Here is a 16,026-nt window from a genome sequence, read left to right as displayed (position 1 = left end):
TTAGGGTATGCATACTAGTAGGGGTGAGTAGAAATTCCGGGTACCCAGACCCAGACCCGGTATGGACCCGCCGGACCCGGTCCCGGTCCAACTGGGTCCGGGTCTGGGTCCAACTAATTGAACCCAGTTGCATCCGGTTCCAATTCTGGGTAGAATTTTTTCGGACCCAGTACATGGTGGGTACCCAGTTTGACTGGTTCCAGCACTGGGTACCTGGTTGGAGCGGGTCTAGGTCCGGGTACCCAGTACTTAGAATTGGTTTTTTTCATATACTCATATAGAATTGATAATAGGATAATAGTTGTTAAGTAAAAAGTTAGTACTTAGTAGGCCTTTAGGCCCATTTTATTTTTTAAAAAAATTTTATAGCTCAATTGGCCCATCTTAGTATGTTGTTAAACTTACAACTGGTTACCCAGTTCTGGACCTGGTACCCACCGGGTCCGGGTCTGGGTCCAAAAATTTAGGACCCGGTTTGACCAATTCCAATTCCAGATGTTTAATACCCACTTTGGTGTTTACCTTATCCAGTAAGCCTAGCTAGCTCATTGGATTTCTTTTACTTCCTACTCACATATTGCAAAGGAGTTATATTTGAGCGATTACAGAATGGTTTAGAAAGATAGAAAGATTGGAGTTGAGATTGTTAGAACCTTAATATATTATATATATAATCTATACAGCTTTTAAATAAATTTGCAAGATATTCCTATATGTCTTGCTTGCACATCAGATAGTTTTGTTATAATATGAAATCTTGCTCAGCCTTTGACTGATACTACAGTGTCTAATGTGCAAGTACCTAAAGGTAGTTTACTTTTGGTTGGATTAAAGAGTTCATTGATCTCCTTTAGCTTAATAGATAGTATTAAGACTTCCGCTGTTATTTGTTTGACTTTAGAACTTATATTTGGTTTGTAATAATTATTTACTTTCTATGCTATCTGGAAACAACTTTATCACCTCAACTTGTTTGTGTCCCCAACTTATTCCTTTTTCTTGTTTCGGTTATATGTTTGAACTTTATAATACCAATTATATAAATTTACATCCAAATCAACCTTACAATTATATTCCCATCATTATTAACTTATATCACTAGTTCCCAATACTTCATTACACAAGTTCTATATATAGACTCTCAACCTCCCTTTTTATATCGTCTTTCCCCCCTTTCATTGAGAAAGTAAAAGATACAACATCTGCAATTTAACCTAATTTGATACTCATAGCATAAAATTGTTAGCTCAGATATAATTTTTTCGTAACTTAGTATTATAATTTTAGGAAAATTTGTCAGAAACAACCTTTTATAATACACTTTTTGTCAGAAACAACCTTTTAAATTTTTTTTTGTCAAGACAAACCTTAAACCAAATATTTTTGTCACATTAAACCTTTGGTACGAAAAAGACCCTTGACTTAGTTTTCAGGCGTTGACCATCCAGCCCCACCACGAACCACCCCCACCCGAAATCAGCCCCTCGCTTTCCCCACCCTCGAAACTACCGCTTTCTTCCCCACCCAAAACCACCAACCCTCACTTCTCCCCACCGCAACACGACCCCGACCCCTCCCTCCATGCCACCCTCAACCGTGCCCCTCAAACCCTAAATCCCCACCCAAACAAACCTAAACCCTAACAAAGAAAGAGAAGGGGTGGTTTCGGGGTGGGGGGAAGTGAGGGTTGGTGGTTTTGAGGGTTGTGGTTTTGAGGGTGGTGGGAAGAAACGGTGGTTTCAAGGGTGGGGGAAGCGAGGGGGCTGATTTCGTAGGGTGGGGGTGGTTTCGTGGGTGGTCAACGCCTGAAAACTAAGTCAAGGGTCTTTTTCCGGCCAAAGGTTTAATGTGACAAAAAAATATAACTTTAAGGTTTGTTTTGACAAAAAAAAAATTAAAAGGTTGTTTCTGACAAAAAGTGTCTTATAAAAGGTTGTTTCTGACAAATTTTCCATAATTTTATTATACCATTTGCTACTAAATAGATCCACTACTCCTTTCTTGAGCTATTATATCCTAACGTAAACTCCACATGTTAAATTCTTACTTTTGTATTGCAAACCTAATTTTCCTATCTTATCTTCCTCAAGTGCCAACTTACATTCCAAAATAGAATTCCTCAAACTGTCATTTTAACATAGATTATCGATCTCATAAACCCTATTATAGGGATTCTTCGAAAGGACTTCTAAGTAATATAATTTTAACTTCTAGTATGAACTTCACCTCGTTACAAAACTAGAATCAAAAGCTAACTTTACAATTTTACCAATTTAACTCCATCCAACCTCCCATAGGATTTATCACTAGCTCCAAAAATCATCATAAATTCCAAGCGTATAGCTAAATCTTTCGCAAAATACAATTTTTACAATAACGAACATCTCCAACGAATAGTTTACTTTTAAAATCCTCAATCTTACACTTTTCATGACCCAAATATTTGCAAGCACGAAAAACTCATCATAAGATATATTTCGAAATCTTGTATTATAAGCAGAACTTTCAAACGCATATTTTCCAAAGTCAAATCTATATTCCTTAAAGTTGATAGACAAATATATTTGAAATTGTGTATCTTATATTTCAGAGTATGTATCGAAAACTTGAAACACTAGACATTTGACTATCACAATAGTATTTAGGAGAGAGAGCTCACTTCATAAGACTTAAGGAGTTTTCGCCATAAAATCATATGACAATAAGTAAAGTAGCTCCTTTGTCTTTTTAAAGTTAACTCATCTCTCTTATCTTATCAACGTGGAACACTCACATGTGTTGTGCACTATACATAATAGCTTTAACACTCCCCTCACATGTTAGGTCCCTTTTTCAATTGGCCAGAAGTTGTGAGCCTAGCTATGATACCATGGAAGATAATTAATTTCCTTGATTATTACATTAACATAGAAGAGTATATGTACATCCTAAACATGCCTAATACAAAGACTTACTGAAATATTGACATCCTAAAATATGAATATTTACATACACAGGAATATTCACATATACCGTAATAGTCTGGAGATTGTGGTGTCATAGAAATCAGAGAGTTATTATAAATGATGAGCCAAGTAAGGATGGTGTTCTTCATGTGATAGTTCGCAATACAAATCACCTGCAATCCTTCAATTCGCAGCATTACTTGTAGGGTTTGGCTTGTTTGCAACCCCCAAAAAATATTCAAACTCACCCCAACCCCCCCCCCCTCCCTTGGATGTTTGTGCTTCCAATTTGGGAGCCTAGAAGCAGGGGTTTGGTAGATTTTGCTCAAGAAAACCATTACTAATTTTTTCCCTAACCCTAGTTCACTAGAAAACCATTACTTGAGCTCGACCTAGCACGAAAACTCACGAACTCGAAAACATCAAACTCAAAATCGATCTCCAAGTTGAACTTGAACTCGAACTTGGTTGAATCTTGAATTCAATCATAGTTAAAGCTCAAACTCAAAACTTGGTTCAAGCTTGAATTTAGTTTAGAAATTTTTTTTTTGTCCTATCGTCCCCGAGAGTTATTAATATTGAAATACACCTTGCTTGTTTCTTCATCATTGGAATAGAGAACGAAAAAAAAAAAACTAAAATCCTAAAGAGGGGTGAAATGAAAATATTGAAAGTTACTACAAATTGATGAACTTTGACTTTTTCTTGCTTTTTTTTATATAGCTTAAGGATTTTTCAATAATTCCCATAATACCTTTGCCTTAAGTTTTTTGTTTTTTGTTTTTGAGGTGCACCAAATGTGTATGTGTGTGTTTAGAATAAAATATGCTTGATCAACTTATTAATATACGATAGAGTATGATGAATCAATTAATTATGTGGATAGAAAGGGAAATCCAAATCATTAACAAAAACTCTTAATTACTAATGTGATAGGCATAACTAGATAAGCTAATTGAGTCATGTGACTCATGTTCACAAGAAATTATGTTGATTATTAATATAATCAATGACAACTTGGACCTAAAATAGATAGACACGTCAATAAAAAATTACCACAATATTGACTTATTAATAGATCGGATAAGAGATAATACACCAATAAATACTTTTCCCAATAAAAAAAAAACCCTATTTTCCCATGTAGTTTATGCAAATTCTGTATCATGAACAAATTTTGCTCCAAATAGTTAGGAATTGTTATTCACTTGAATGTCTTCACATGTTTTCTTCGAGAGGTGGAAAGAATCATATGTAGTGAGGATTAGTCAAGGCAAGTTTCCTAACGTACTTAAGCCACAGAAAATTATCTGAATACAGTCATTTTAATAAAAAATGAATGTACCAATATTATCATATTTAAAAAGTCATCAAATAATACTATATCCATTATTCCAATATTAGGAGCATGGTAAACTAGGGAAATGAACTATTATTTAACATGCTTTCAACACTTTTACAATGCAATAATTTACTTCACGTATTCAAATTGTGTTAATATAATGCACGCTAAACAAGTTGATTGCGTACCATATGTATGTACATCTTAAAAGGGCACCTTCCAGATACTTAAAGATTGAACCGACTGAAGCCAAAGATCAAATTAGAGGGGAGTATCTTCTTTGTCTCTTGCATTCAGAAACAATTATGACATTTCCCAAATACCCACAGTAAAGTTACAAAGCCAACCGAATTGAACTTGAGAAACCAAACACTATCAGATATATTCAACCCTTGCTTCTCCTTGCCACCATTAATCCTATTGTCTATGTCTATACAAATTACAAAGCATCTAAAGTGGCGAGATGGCTAACTGTAAAAAGTCCAATTGTTAAAAGAATTCAACGCCTCCTATAACTTTATCTAGTCACAAAGAATGAAAGAGGAGGAACACATAGCAAAACACTTAATCCAGGTTCTTTGAGAAGTCTACTCTTTCACTGTTTTGATACTCTTGACTTCTTCGTTAGTTCCTTTTCTTGCTCTTTCTTCAAAAAACTCTGAGCAGTTGCATTCACAATCTTGAAGAAGAAGTTCAGAAGGACAAGCCAGACAACAGTATTCCAGATTGAAGCAAAAGAAAGACCCCACTTCTTTACCTGCAACACAGCATTCCATCAATCTTTATAACGTTTCGTCGCTCATATTGCAGAGGAACTTTTGCTTATCAAAGGAAGCAACCATCTACCTGGACATTAGTAACCACGGGTGGAGCGGTTACAAGATACTTGTCTTTAACAGCATGTAATTTGGAAATCACTGTAGGCATTACAGAGGCAACTCCTGGTATATGGCTAAGGACCCATATAAATTCATTCTCCACCCAATCTAAGAGCTGATTGTTGCAAACTGAGATGATAAAGAAAGTCTGCAGCATTCAAGAAAGGTGGAGACAGAATCAATACAAATATAACGGAAAACATGAACACCTCAAGTTCATAATGTCTGGATTCAGGAGAACACCAGCTAACCTGTATATGCGTCTTTATAACTGCCTTTCCAACTAACGTTGCAAGGAAAAATTGCCAGAAAGGTATCCCAAATTGCCCACACATTATACCAGCCAGATCAAACAGAGGATTTGGCACCTGAAAGCACAACAGTTGCTTGTCAGTTTTTCTAAGCCATTTGCTGCTCGATAGATTAATACCGCATTGATGAACACTACTTTGCATAAAGAACCTCCTCTCTTCACCTAAAGAACATGAGTCTAGCGTAATTATAATTTTCTGGAGGTAAACCAACGGACTTGCATATTGTGAATCAAGATTCTTAGTAACATGTACTTTGATGAGGACAGTTCTTACATCACCTAAGTGTACCATGAATCTAGTTCAGGCTGCTTTTGGAAAGTTGACATATTACCTGTAGCAATGACCAAGGGATAGCACTCTACCTTATGCTGTCCTGAAAGGTGGAACCAACTATCTGCCATAGCTATAATTTGATAGCACTTTTATCTCCACCCACACTAGTCATTTTTACAGGCTTTTCCTAACTGTAGATCGTTCTTTTTACTACCTAATGAAGTGCAACACACCACAAACCATGACTTGTCATAATCTATCATATAGCAAATAACTGTTGCATGTTCGACTTTCCTTCATTCCACTCATCCTCATATACTTAGTTCTAGAAAGAATAAACACGTTTCAAGGCACAAAACCTCCTAGGATCAAGGTGAAGACTAGTTGAAGGACCCACAAGCATGGAAGGCCTCTTTTCGACAAAATCACTTGTTTTTATTTCTGTAAATTCTTTACTAGTTCTTTCAGTAGCAATTCAAAATAAATACTTAATTTTAAATGTTACTCCGGTGAAACAAAACTTTCTATTAGTTTCAGAGAAAATCTAAGACAAAATTAGTTAGAGGGAAGAAAAAAGAAGAAAAAAAAAAGGTCCTACTGGATCCAACTAGAGTTGGCAAAAATCGACCCAACTCGGACCCAACCCAATAATAATGGGTTGGTCAAAGTTTTCAACCTCTTTTATTAAATGGTCAATCCAACCAACCCGTATAATTAAATGGGTCTACCAACCCAACCCGCATCATTAAAGGGTTGATTAGTTGAATTTTCCCTCCTGATTTAAATCCATCTAACCCGTTTGTATGACTGGGAGTATTTTGTCATTCAGTTTTAAGTCTATTCTAGATGCTCAAACGCTCATATGGGAACAGATGCTGAAATTAGACAATGTCAAGACAAGGAGTAGCAAGCAAACTAACCGAAGCAAGCAGCAATATTGTCCAGCCATTCAAGTACTGAGAATGTGACAAGAGCCAGTGTTTCACTTGATTTAAGTGCCTGCCAATTATTCCATTATCTTGAGGGGGAGATGCATCCATTTTTTCCATTGGGTTGCTTCCCGATAAGCTTGCTGCATTAAGATTTGGGCAAGTATAAGACATTTACCACGGTTCTTCCTGGCACATATAGTCTGAACAAGTGTAGAAGTCTAATAGCAGGCAAGATCAATCAGGAGAAATCAACCAACTGAAAGAACTTGTGCAACGTTATCCAGATTTAGCCAAGCATAGATGATGTTGAGAGAGTATCAGCGCAGAAATAGATAGGCCAGAGATAGAAGAAGCAGACAAACGGCAAACTTTGACCCTTACAACACGGTCAAAGAAAGAGAAGGGGGGGTAAGACATTCAAATAATTAAATAATACATAAGGTCTAGAGTGCCACAATTCTAAAATAAGCAGCAACACCACACAGCGCGAAGAAGACAACTAAATGAGGGGTCGAACACGGCCCATCAAATTGGCAAGGCAGTCTTATACACCACACAGCGCGAAGAAGACAACTAAATGAGGGGTCAAACACGGCCCATCAAATTGGCAAGGCAGTCTTATATCCATGTGTTATAAGCAACAATTTTCTGGAGCGCAACCAAAATAACCAGCTATAATGTCAATATTGTTTTTTTAAAAAAAAATAGGTACAATAAAAAGTTAGGTCACAGCCCAAAACCCAAAGAGGTTTCATCCCTTCCATGTTCGTGAAGAAGATAGTGTGACCAAGAGGATAAACCGACCAAGAATAATCCCAAAGGAACCCCAAAGATGGTTCGGGGTAATGAGAGAAGATTTATGATTGTAAGATTCCAATCGGTTAAACCCAATACAGGGGGAGAGAGAGACTACTGCATATCTGTAACAATTCAGAAAACTAGCATATACATTATAATTTATAACACATCAAAAGTTATGCTATAATGATTGATGAACTTTGAAACCAATGCAACTACCACCTGGTTTGCTAACCATTCAAGGGAAGAGAAACAGTTGAAGCTTAGGACTCAGTGAAGTGCGAATGAATTCCTGAATCATTGGCCTCATTAGTAATTTGATTCACATAGCTTCACCAATTGTTCCTATGTCATAGAGATTTTACCCTAATCTGCTTAGATGAATTACACCATGGACAGGAGCAAAGCTGGCAGCCCATACTTTTTTGCAATACAGCCCCCAAACTTGAAAATCAAATTGGACTAGACACATCAGTGTGATATATTACGAATTTCCTCAAGAGGCAATTTGTGTCATATATTACGAATTGCCTCAAGAGGCAATTTGGGTGGCATCTGAGTTTCGTTCATTGTTGAGGTCATTGGTTTAACTATAGCTACTGAATCAATTTTGTTTTCCTATCTTTCATCAGCCTCCTTTAAGCTGTTTCTCACTTTCTCAACCAATTTTTTTAGTGGGGCATCCTTTCCTTTGTGGAGCTCCTTTTAGCAACTTTATAGGATGGGGTTTTTATAGGGCTTTTGTTACAGGGTGATGTAGGGCTTAATTGGACAACCCAATAACTTTGGTAAAATTAGAAAAGGGTCAATTATTAGTTTAATAGGCTTCTCTCTCTCCTCGCAGCTACAGCCTACCCGCCTCTTCATTTTTTCAATTCGATTACACTCTCTAATTCTCATTTACACTCTAATTTCCTCAATCCTCCCCATTTTTTATGATATATCTTTCATCACAACACCATATTTTCTTCTACCAAGCTTATATCCGTCAAATTCTATCTGTCAGATTTCTTCTCCCTCACTTGTATTTTCAGTTCGATTGCAATTCAGTTCTTCGACATTTGAAGATTGATAATTTGATGAAATAAGATCCGTATTCTCATTCATCGTCATAACCTGTGTTTATTTCATGTATTTCGTGCTAAAGATTCAAGAAGATCCAAGGCCAAACAATTGAGATGACCAGAGGGTCTGTCGCTGCAGCTATTGCTGTTGTTTTTGCCACCCACCTCTATTTTCTTTTCGCTCTCTAGGTTTGCAGAAGTGTTTATCTGAACAATTTATGACTGCACCTCTGCGTCAGCTTTCTGATGGACTACTGTACTATATGGCTATGCTAAGGTTCTGCGTGTGTGGAGCTAATTATCTCTGCCAATCTTTTACAGAATCCCATAAAACTAATGGAAGAGGTTATTATAAGATCTGTTGGTTTATGAGCTCATATTAGACAGCCAATTCTTTGTTTTTTCTCTTTAACTACTTGTTAAGAAGTTATTTTGTCCTTGCTTGGAGCATTTTTATTTATTTATAAAACAATTTCTCGTTAAGGGAAAATAATTTATTAAAGATTAATCCTAACATGTAATGATGATTGTATTATAATTATAATATAATTCCTGCCATCAGACATGCGTCAATGATTTTAGAATTATCTGTCCTATCCTTTTTTCTAAAAAAACTAGTTGTTGGCCCAGTCAATGCCAAGGATCATTTACCAATGTGAATGTGAGGTCTTAAATCAAATACAAGAGAGAAGTGGGGGAAAAAAGAGTTATAGGGATTGGAGTGTGCTTAGGAAACGACCTTTAATTCCTTTAAAATTTTCTACATAGTAATTTGTAATATGAATTATTCATCATTATAACCCTCGGCTTCAAGAGAGTACATATCTCTATTATATAAGGCAACTAAGAGGGACACCAAAATATAAAACCCCTATTTTACCCCCCAAAACAATACAAAATTACAAAATCCACCACAAATTAAATTTAAAATAGAAAGCTATTTTACCCCCCAAAACAATACAAAATTACAAAATCCACCACAAATTAAATTTAAAATAGAAAGTGAAATAAAATAAGAGGGCGAACGAAACCCTTAACAACTACTTAGCAGTTACTAAATTAACAAAAAGAACAAGACAGCGAAAAACACGACACTCTTCTTCATCCTCTTTCTCTTTCCAACCTTTAATTAATTGTAAATCTTCAATTTTCCCTCTACGGTTCTTCCACAATTAAATGCACATCTTAGAATTTTATCCTTACAACAAAAAAAAAACCAACAAAACACGATAGAAACAATATCTTCTTCCCCTCTCTAATCCATAATATTCCTCCACTTCCATAATTTTCTTGCTCCTTCTTTTACCTATGCATATAAGAGGCATTGATTAAGAAACTCTTTGTCAAAACTAATCAGGTAATTTGATTGATTTAATTTTTTTGGTACAAGTAACTCTTTCTCCTTTGACATTGTTTGTTTGGTATAATATTATCAAGGAAACAAGGAGAAAGAAGACAACATTGACAAACATGGTAAACAACCAAGAAAAAGTTAGGGATTTTGAGGGACATTTACCAAGAACAACAAAAAGCACATAAATCAGGTATTTGTTTAGTGATATTAAATTGTAAATAGTTTGTTTGAGTTAGCTCAAAACCAAAAAGTAATATTTATAAATGTTGTTTACCAGCCATATAATTTATTTACTTTTAACAATGTAATTCAGTCCAAGTGAGAGTAATCACATAATTTAGTGAATATGAAACTCAAAATAAAGAGTTAGAGGAACTAACTCATCGCCTCATATTTCATTGAATAAGAGAGTGAGCATATAATTATGATTTTATATCAATTCTCATATTAAAACTTTTTAATCTAAGTTCAAACAAAATCAAAGATTTCAAGAACACCATTGCGAATGTAATTCTCACCTTCGATTTGTTCAATAAAAGAGTTGAAAAATGCAATTAGGGATTTCGAGTTACTAAAGCAAAACAATGTCTAAATTATCGAGTGGAGAAGAATTTGAACTTGCGAGAACCCCATGAAAGGAAGGAGCAAGTGGCGGCACTAGCACTGGAACTGGCACTGACGAAGTTGGCGGCAAGGATTAAGAAGATATGGGCATTGGGATTTTATGGTGGTGGTATGAGTTGGTGATGGCTAATGGTGGTTGTGGGAAGCTAAGGCCTAAGGATGGACAAACGGACAGAGGGCAGATTGGATTTGTGACGAGTATTAATGTATAGGCTATTTTTAGAAAAATAATGGGGAAGCCCCAGATATAGTGAGACAACAAAGTTTGGTATTATAGCCTTATAGGATTGCACTATGAATATCACGAATAGCCTAAGTTGGTAATATACAATATGATGTTAATAAAATATGATAATGTTATACAATATGATACTAATAAAATGATTGATGAAATAAGTTGAAATTACGAACCCGGACGGTAAATATAGGATGTGCAATGATATTAGTTTCATTACTATTTATTTCGTCTTCTACTACGACCAGTTTCTGTTGGTAAGGATATTGACATATTATGTGGGTTAAGAAATCTAGATTTTTATTTCTTCGACAATCTATGTTTAAGCAGCGATATTGACATTTTAAGGTACTTTTCTTAGGTAGCTAATAGTAAGTATATTACCATTGTCATTTACAGTTTGATGGTCTTTATATATTATGATAGATGTGTTTTTTTTTTTTTTGTCGATTATGCATTTTATGAACCGAATTGTTCTTCATTATTCATGAGTTTTTGTAATTTTAAGGAATCGTGTTTGTGATTGTTTTGCATATAACTAAACACATTTTGAAAATGCTAAAATCATCATATAAATGGATCACACGAATTTTAAAATATTTATTATTATAAACTTCATGATCGTATGTCTCAAAAATAGATAATCGTTTTGATATAAAATGCAAAAAAGACAATAAATACTAGGTGAAATAATATCATAACATTATGAAATTGCATTTATTTGGATAGAAACATAATAAAAGATATACAAGAATAAAGCTCCTAACAGAGATACAATAAAAGACCAAATCCCTATCAAAACCAAAACAATAATTAGTAAACTTATTCGTCGTTGGAACGTAATAAAGCTCCTAAAGGAGATAGAATAAAAAACAACAAATTCCTATAATAAACCATACAATAATGATTAGTAAAATTATTCATCCTTATAATATATAGCTAAAATCGGGTAGAAATATATGAATTATAAAATATGGGTCACTGTATATATACAAAATCCAATAAGGCTACTAATCATTGTTAAATCTCTATTATGTAAGTGAAGAGATGAGGATTTGGTATTCACTCTCTTTTACAATTGTACCCCCAACTAAAAAAGCAATTACAACTCTAATTTTTGGGTTATTTCAAAAAATAAATAAAGTAGACTGAAGTAACGGTTACTTTTGCTTAAAATAATTGCAATTACAACTTTTATAACTATTTATGTTTTTCTTCAAAAAATTTAAAAATAAATGTAGTGAACCAAATATTTGTACAACAATTGTTCTTTCACTTTACCAAATTAAATTTTCTGTATTCGCTCTCGCACGCATCACGTGCATATAAAACTAGTATATGAATATAATGACTCGCAAAGAATATAATACAATCTTGTTTTTGAAATTTAGGTTAATGTGTAAGAATATAACCGAAGTAATTAATGATGTAGTAGTCTTAATTATGGATGTTATAAAAATTTGAAGAGCTTTTTTTAAATATAAGTGTACTAAAAGATAGGACATGCTATTATTAGCATTAGCTTGATGAGTATTAATATATATACATTTTGATCTGCCAATTACATTTTCACATGTGGCAATCGAAGCAACATTTGACAAGATTCCATAAAGTGGTAAGAAAAACTTAAGTTTTTCAATTTACAAGGAAGTTAATTACATATATATGGTTTCATGGGCTTTTTTTTACTTTTGCAATATTCAATACATATATAACGTAGTTAGGACCAAATTATCTTTATAAAGCGGTTCATAGTCGACAATCAGAGTTGTGTTATGAATGCTGAACTGAAAATAGATGCTGAACCATTCATCTACATATTTCTTTTAGAATTTGTATCAACCCCCAAGTTCTTATATCCTTGCTTTGTTCCTAAACACGAAATCCCAGCAGTCGTGATTTTATGTTAGTAATGAGAAGCAATTTATCCTAGATCGAGAATATGCCAAGCTTGGAGATCAGCAAATCTTACTCCACGAAGTAGGAAGTTAACACCTTCACCGTACCAACAGAAAGACATGGAAGCATTTGAATTGCCAACACAAACAGAAAAACAAAGTGATAAGCATTGACAACAGTTTAACATCTTATAGCTTGAACACCATTATAGACATCCATATCTAAGTGTACGTTATAAATATTTAACAAGCAATCATGTAGCAAAAGAGTGTAATAAACACTTAAAGAGAGATAAAGCTTACACCTATGAGTTATAATGTGAAGATACCTGCCCTTGAGATGAAATATGGTGGAAGTTCACCTAATGCAGTCCCAACACCCCATAGAACAGCTTCGAACTGGATTTGAGGCAAGATGCTGGTAAGAGGCACTCTTGAACCATGAACAGACTTAAATAATGGAGGTCCAAATTCAGAGCAGTCCTTATCAAGCCATGACGGACCTCGTTTCAATTGGATTGTATCATATGGAGCACTTTTTAAATCAACTCGACCACATTGCATTGCTTTAATGGTAAAGAGGGCAATATGTGGCCCCAGATAAAGAACAAAAGTGTGCAGGCCAGATCCTGACTAATCCACAAGGAGCAAGGGATGCATGTCAGTAACTGGGCTGAAAATAATGTGCATCACTGAAAAATTCAAGTTCATTCAATTACTAAACAGATGCTCCAAGTTAAAAAAAAAAGATGTTTCCAGCTATAATAACATTTAAACTTTCTCTAACTAATCAATTATGCAGGAAATCATCAGCTAAAGACTTAGAATTTCAAAAAAGGGAGAAGAAAGCATAATCAGTCGGCTTGATATATCACTCTCGGAGAATTCCACATTTAATTTCTTCATAACTGCTAGTCTGCAACCATGTGATGCATACAACAAACTCAGCCAAAAATTATTCTCATCAATGTATTTACATACCAAGGCCGATAGAAGATGCAACACCAAGGGCAGTCCACCATAAAACAAACTGAATGTACCGGAGAACCTCCTGGACATGCTGCAAGACAAAGAAACACCAGAACAAAAATCAAACTGGATTAGACTCCTTGTTTCCCTAAATTGAAACAACTCCCGGTACAGGAAATTTATCAAATAGACACTGATATATCTTGATCTTAGCCGTGAAATCATGAACACGTGGATTCATTGCATTCCACAAAACACTGATAACATCTTTACCCAATTCGAAATTGTTTCCCGTTAAGTACAGACAACTAACCAAGAAAACCTCGATAATGTCTATGTCCAATATGATCATAGAAGTAAGAAGATGAAGTACCTTTTCATGAGGACCTTCAATAGTTGCCGAGAGGACCCCACAGGATATCACCAATGTACTAAAGACTAAAAGCCAACCACCTTTCTCCAAGAGATATGCAAATGATTGCTTGACATAACCATACAAAGCTAAAACAAAAAACTTCAATGTTTTGAATGGTTGTGCAGTCAACGTCAAAGTTTCGAGCTCATGTTGATGCTTCTCACGTAGTCCTGCATGTAGCATACTTTGTGTAAGAAAATGCCTTAATTTTCTTTGGGAGAGCAGAGCCACAAAATGTCATTTTCAAGAAAACGCCAAGCTAGCATCCAAAGAATTAGAAAAAAAAAAAAACAATAAAAGGATTTGTTATATCTCCTTCTCACACGAGAATAAAATAAAAGGTAGAAGTGAACTTTTAAGGCTCCCAGTATAGTGTCTCCAGGGGATGTTTGCCCATCTCTGAGATGAATGTATCACTATTCTCCTGACTTGCTACTGACTTAGCTCGTAAAAATCGGGAAAAAAAAATGTGAAGACTTCCCATGACTAGAATAACAGATGAAGCTTCACATTATTCAAACAAATTAAAACACATCTATTATGTCCAAACAAATTCTATGAACGGCTACCAAGTTGCATATAGATTTGAAGTCAAGTAGATATAAGGTCTTGTAGGATCAGATATTCACATAAGTTCACTTCAGATGAGTATAGGAGTTTACAAGTGAAAAGATCATATGTAAAGCTTCCAATTGTTTATCTAACAAGCTTGTTAGATATATAAGGTGCCTTCTTCTTAGCACCGATACTCAGATCTTCATGATATGCATAGAAAAACCTAATTAATGCTCGATTGCTCGCTTTCATAAAATTTCTCTCTTTTATTTTTCCTCAACCACTTCACCTAACCAGAAAAAATAAGCATAATGACCGATGCTCGTCTTCATTTTTCACACATAAATAGGGTGCATTCTGTTCACCTAAAACAAAAACAAAAAAAAAAAACTCCAATCCACACGAGCTGAATGTCAAAAGGCTAAATGACTAGTAACAAAATGCTTGACCAACCCACGATTCCAAATCCAAAATTCCAATAAATTAGTCGAACTCCAGCATCAATGGAATAAATCTTCTAACAAAATCGAAACTTAAAGACCTAATTATCATGTCCAATACTTTTTCTTGAAGAAAACAAACTTTGAGCTAAAAACAACAGATCAGAGTCAAACTAACAGTTAATTTAACACACGCAGTTATATAAACAATCTAACAAAACTACGAAAGGACCCAAATTTTAATTAATAACAAATGAATAAACACAAACATGTAAAAGTAAAATACATACTTGGAATCGATGAATTGGGGTCCTTTGAAGATGAAGCAGCAGAAGAATTAGACGAGTTGCTCGGTTTTTTCTTGGACCCCATCTTGAAATGCGCCCTTTTTACTTCAAACTTAAACTTTGTACAATTAAAACATCCCTTTTGAGTACAAAAAAAATTAGTACCCAGATGATGAATTTTGGTCTTCAAGAGAATAATTTGTTAGAAGTAAAATTTGATCCAAAAAAACAAAAAATGAGCAGATCTATGAATCTATGATTCATAAGATTATGAGGAATTGTTGGGTTATTTTAATGTGTTTATGAACCGAGTTTGCGTAAAGAGTGAGAGAGCCTCCCTGGCCCCTGCACAAATTTGTTGATGAGTAATGCTGTCCCTAAACAGATCTCTATAGGAAGCTAAAATATTGAAATCCCTATTTTAACCTAAAAAAATAACTACTCTATTCAAAAGTAACAATTTACGATCAATGTACAATAAAAAATTAAAAAATTGCATAGTATAGGGTTTAATAAATGAAATTAGACAATCGGAGGCTATCGGAGGCTATAGTGCTTGATATATGGACACTTAAGGTTGATCTATGAGTTTATGTTTTTAAGTTTCGAGGACGAAACTTATTTTAAGGGTGGTAGTATGTAATAGCCCTGTTTTTAAGAACCTTTATTTAAAAGCTAAAAGTGGATAAGACCATCATTCTTA

General features: G+C 34.6%; 1 protein-coding gene across 1 annotated transcript; it reads right to left on the bottom strand.

Moving 5' to 3' along the window:
• Positions 1 to 4,548: 4,548 nt before the first annotated feature.
• LOC104884451 (vacuole membrane protein KMS1) lies at positions 4,549 to 15,705 on the bottom strand. Its single transcript, XM_010669099.4, has 8 exons — positions 15,327 to 15,705; positions 14,000 to 14,211; positions 13,639 to 13,717; positions 12,987 to 13,286; positions 6,673 to 6,824; positions 5,417 to 5,533; positions 5,134 to 5,313; positions 4,549 to 5,044 (listed from the first exon to the last, which is right to left on the bottom strand). Exons 1-8 carry the CDS (start codon positions 15,406 to 15,408, stop codon positions 4,883 to 4,885), a joined length of 1,284 nt encoding a protein of 427 aa, XP_010667401.1. The 5' UTR covers positions 15,409 to 15,705; the 3' UTR covers positions 4,549 to 4,882.
• Positions 15,706 to 16,026: the final 321 nt, after the last annotated feature.

Source organism: Beta vulgaris, chromosome 3, assembly GCF_026745355.1.
Source record: "Beta vulgaris subsp. vulgaris cultivar EL10 chromosome 3, EL10.2, whole genome shotgun sequence".
NCBI lineage: Eukaryota > Viridiplantae > Streptophyta > Magnoliopsida > Caryophyllales > Amaranthaceae > Beta > Beta vulgaris.
Note: the sequence above shows the minus strand (reverse complement) of the source record. Positions and strands in the feature narration are given on the sequence as shown.

What these genes read in the sequence shown, in the direction of transcription:
- LOC104884451 (XM_010669099.4), bottom strand. Translation starts at nt 15,408, where the DNA reads ATGGGGTCCAAGAAAAAACCGAGCAACTCGTCTAATTCTTCTGCTGCT. An exon ending in CCCCAATTCATCGATTCCAA is followed by an intron (nt 14,212 to 15,326) that starts GTATGTATTTTA and finishes TGCTACATGCAG; the next exon opens with GACTACGTGAGAAGCATCAA. An exon ending in ATATTTCATCTCAAGGGCAG is followed by an intron (nt 6,825 to 12,986) that starts GTATCTTCACAT and finishes ATCTTAATGCAG; the next exon opens with CAAGCTTATCGGGAAGCAAC.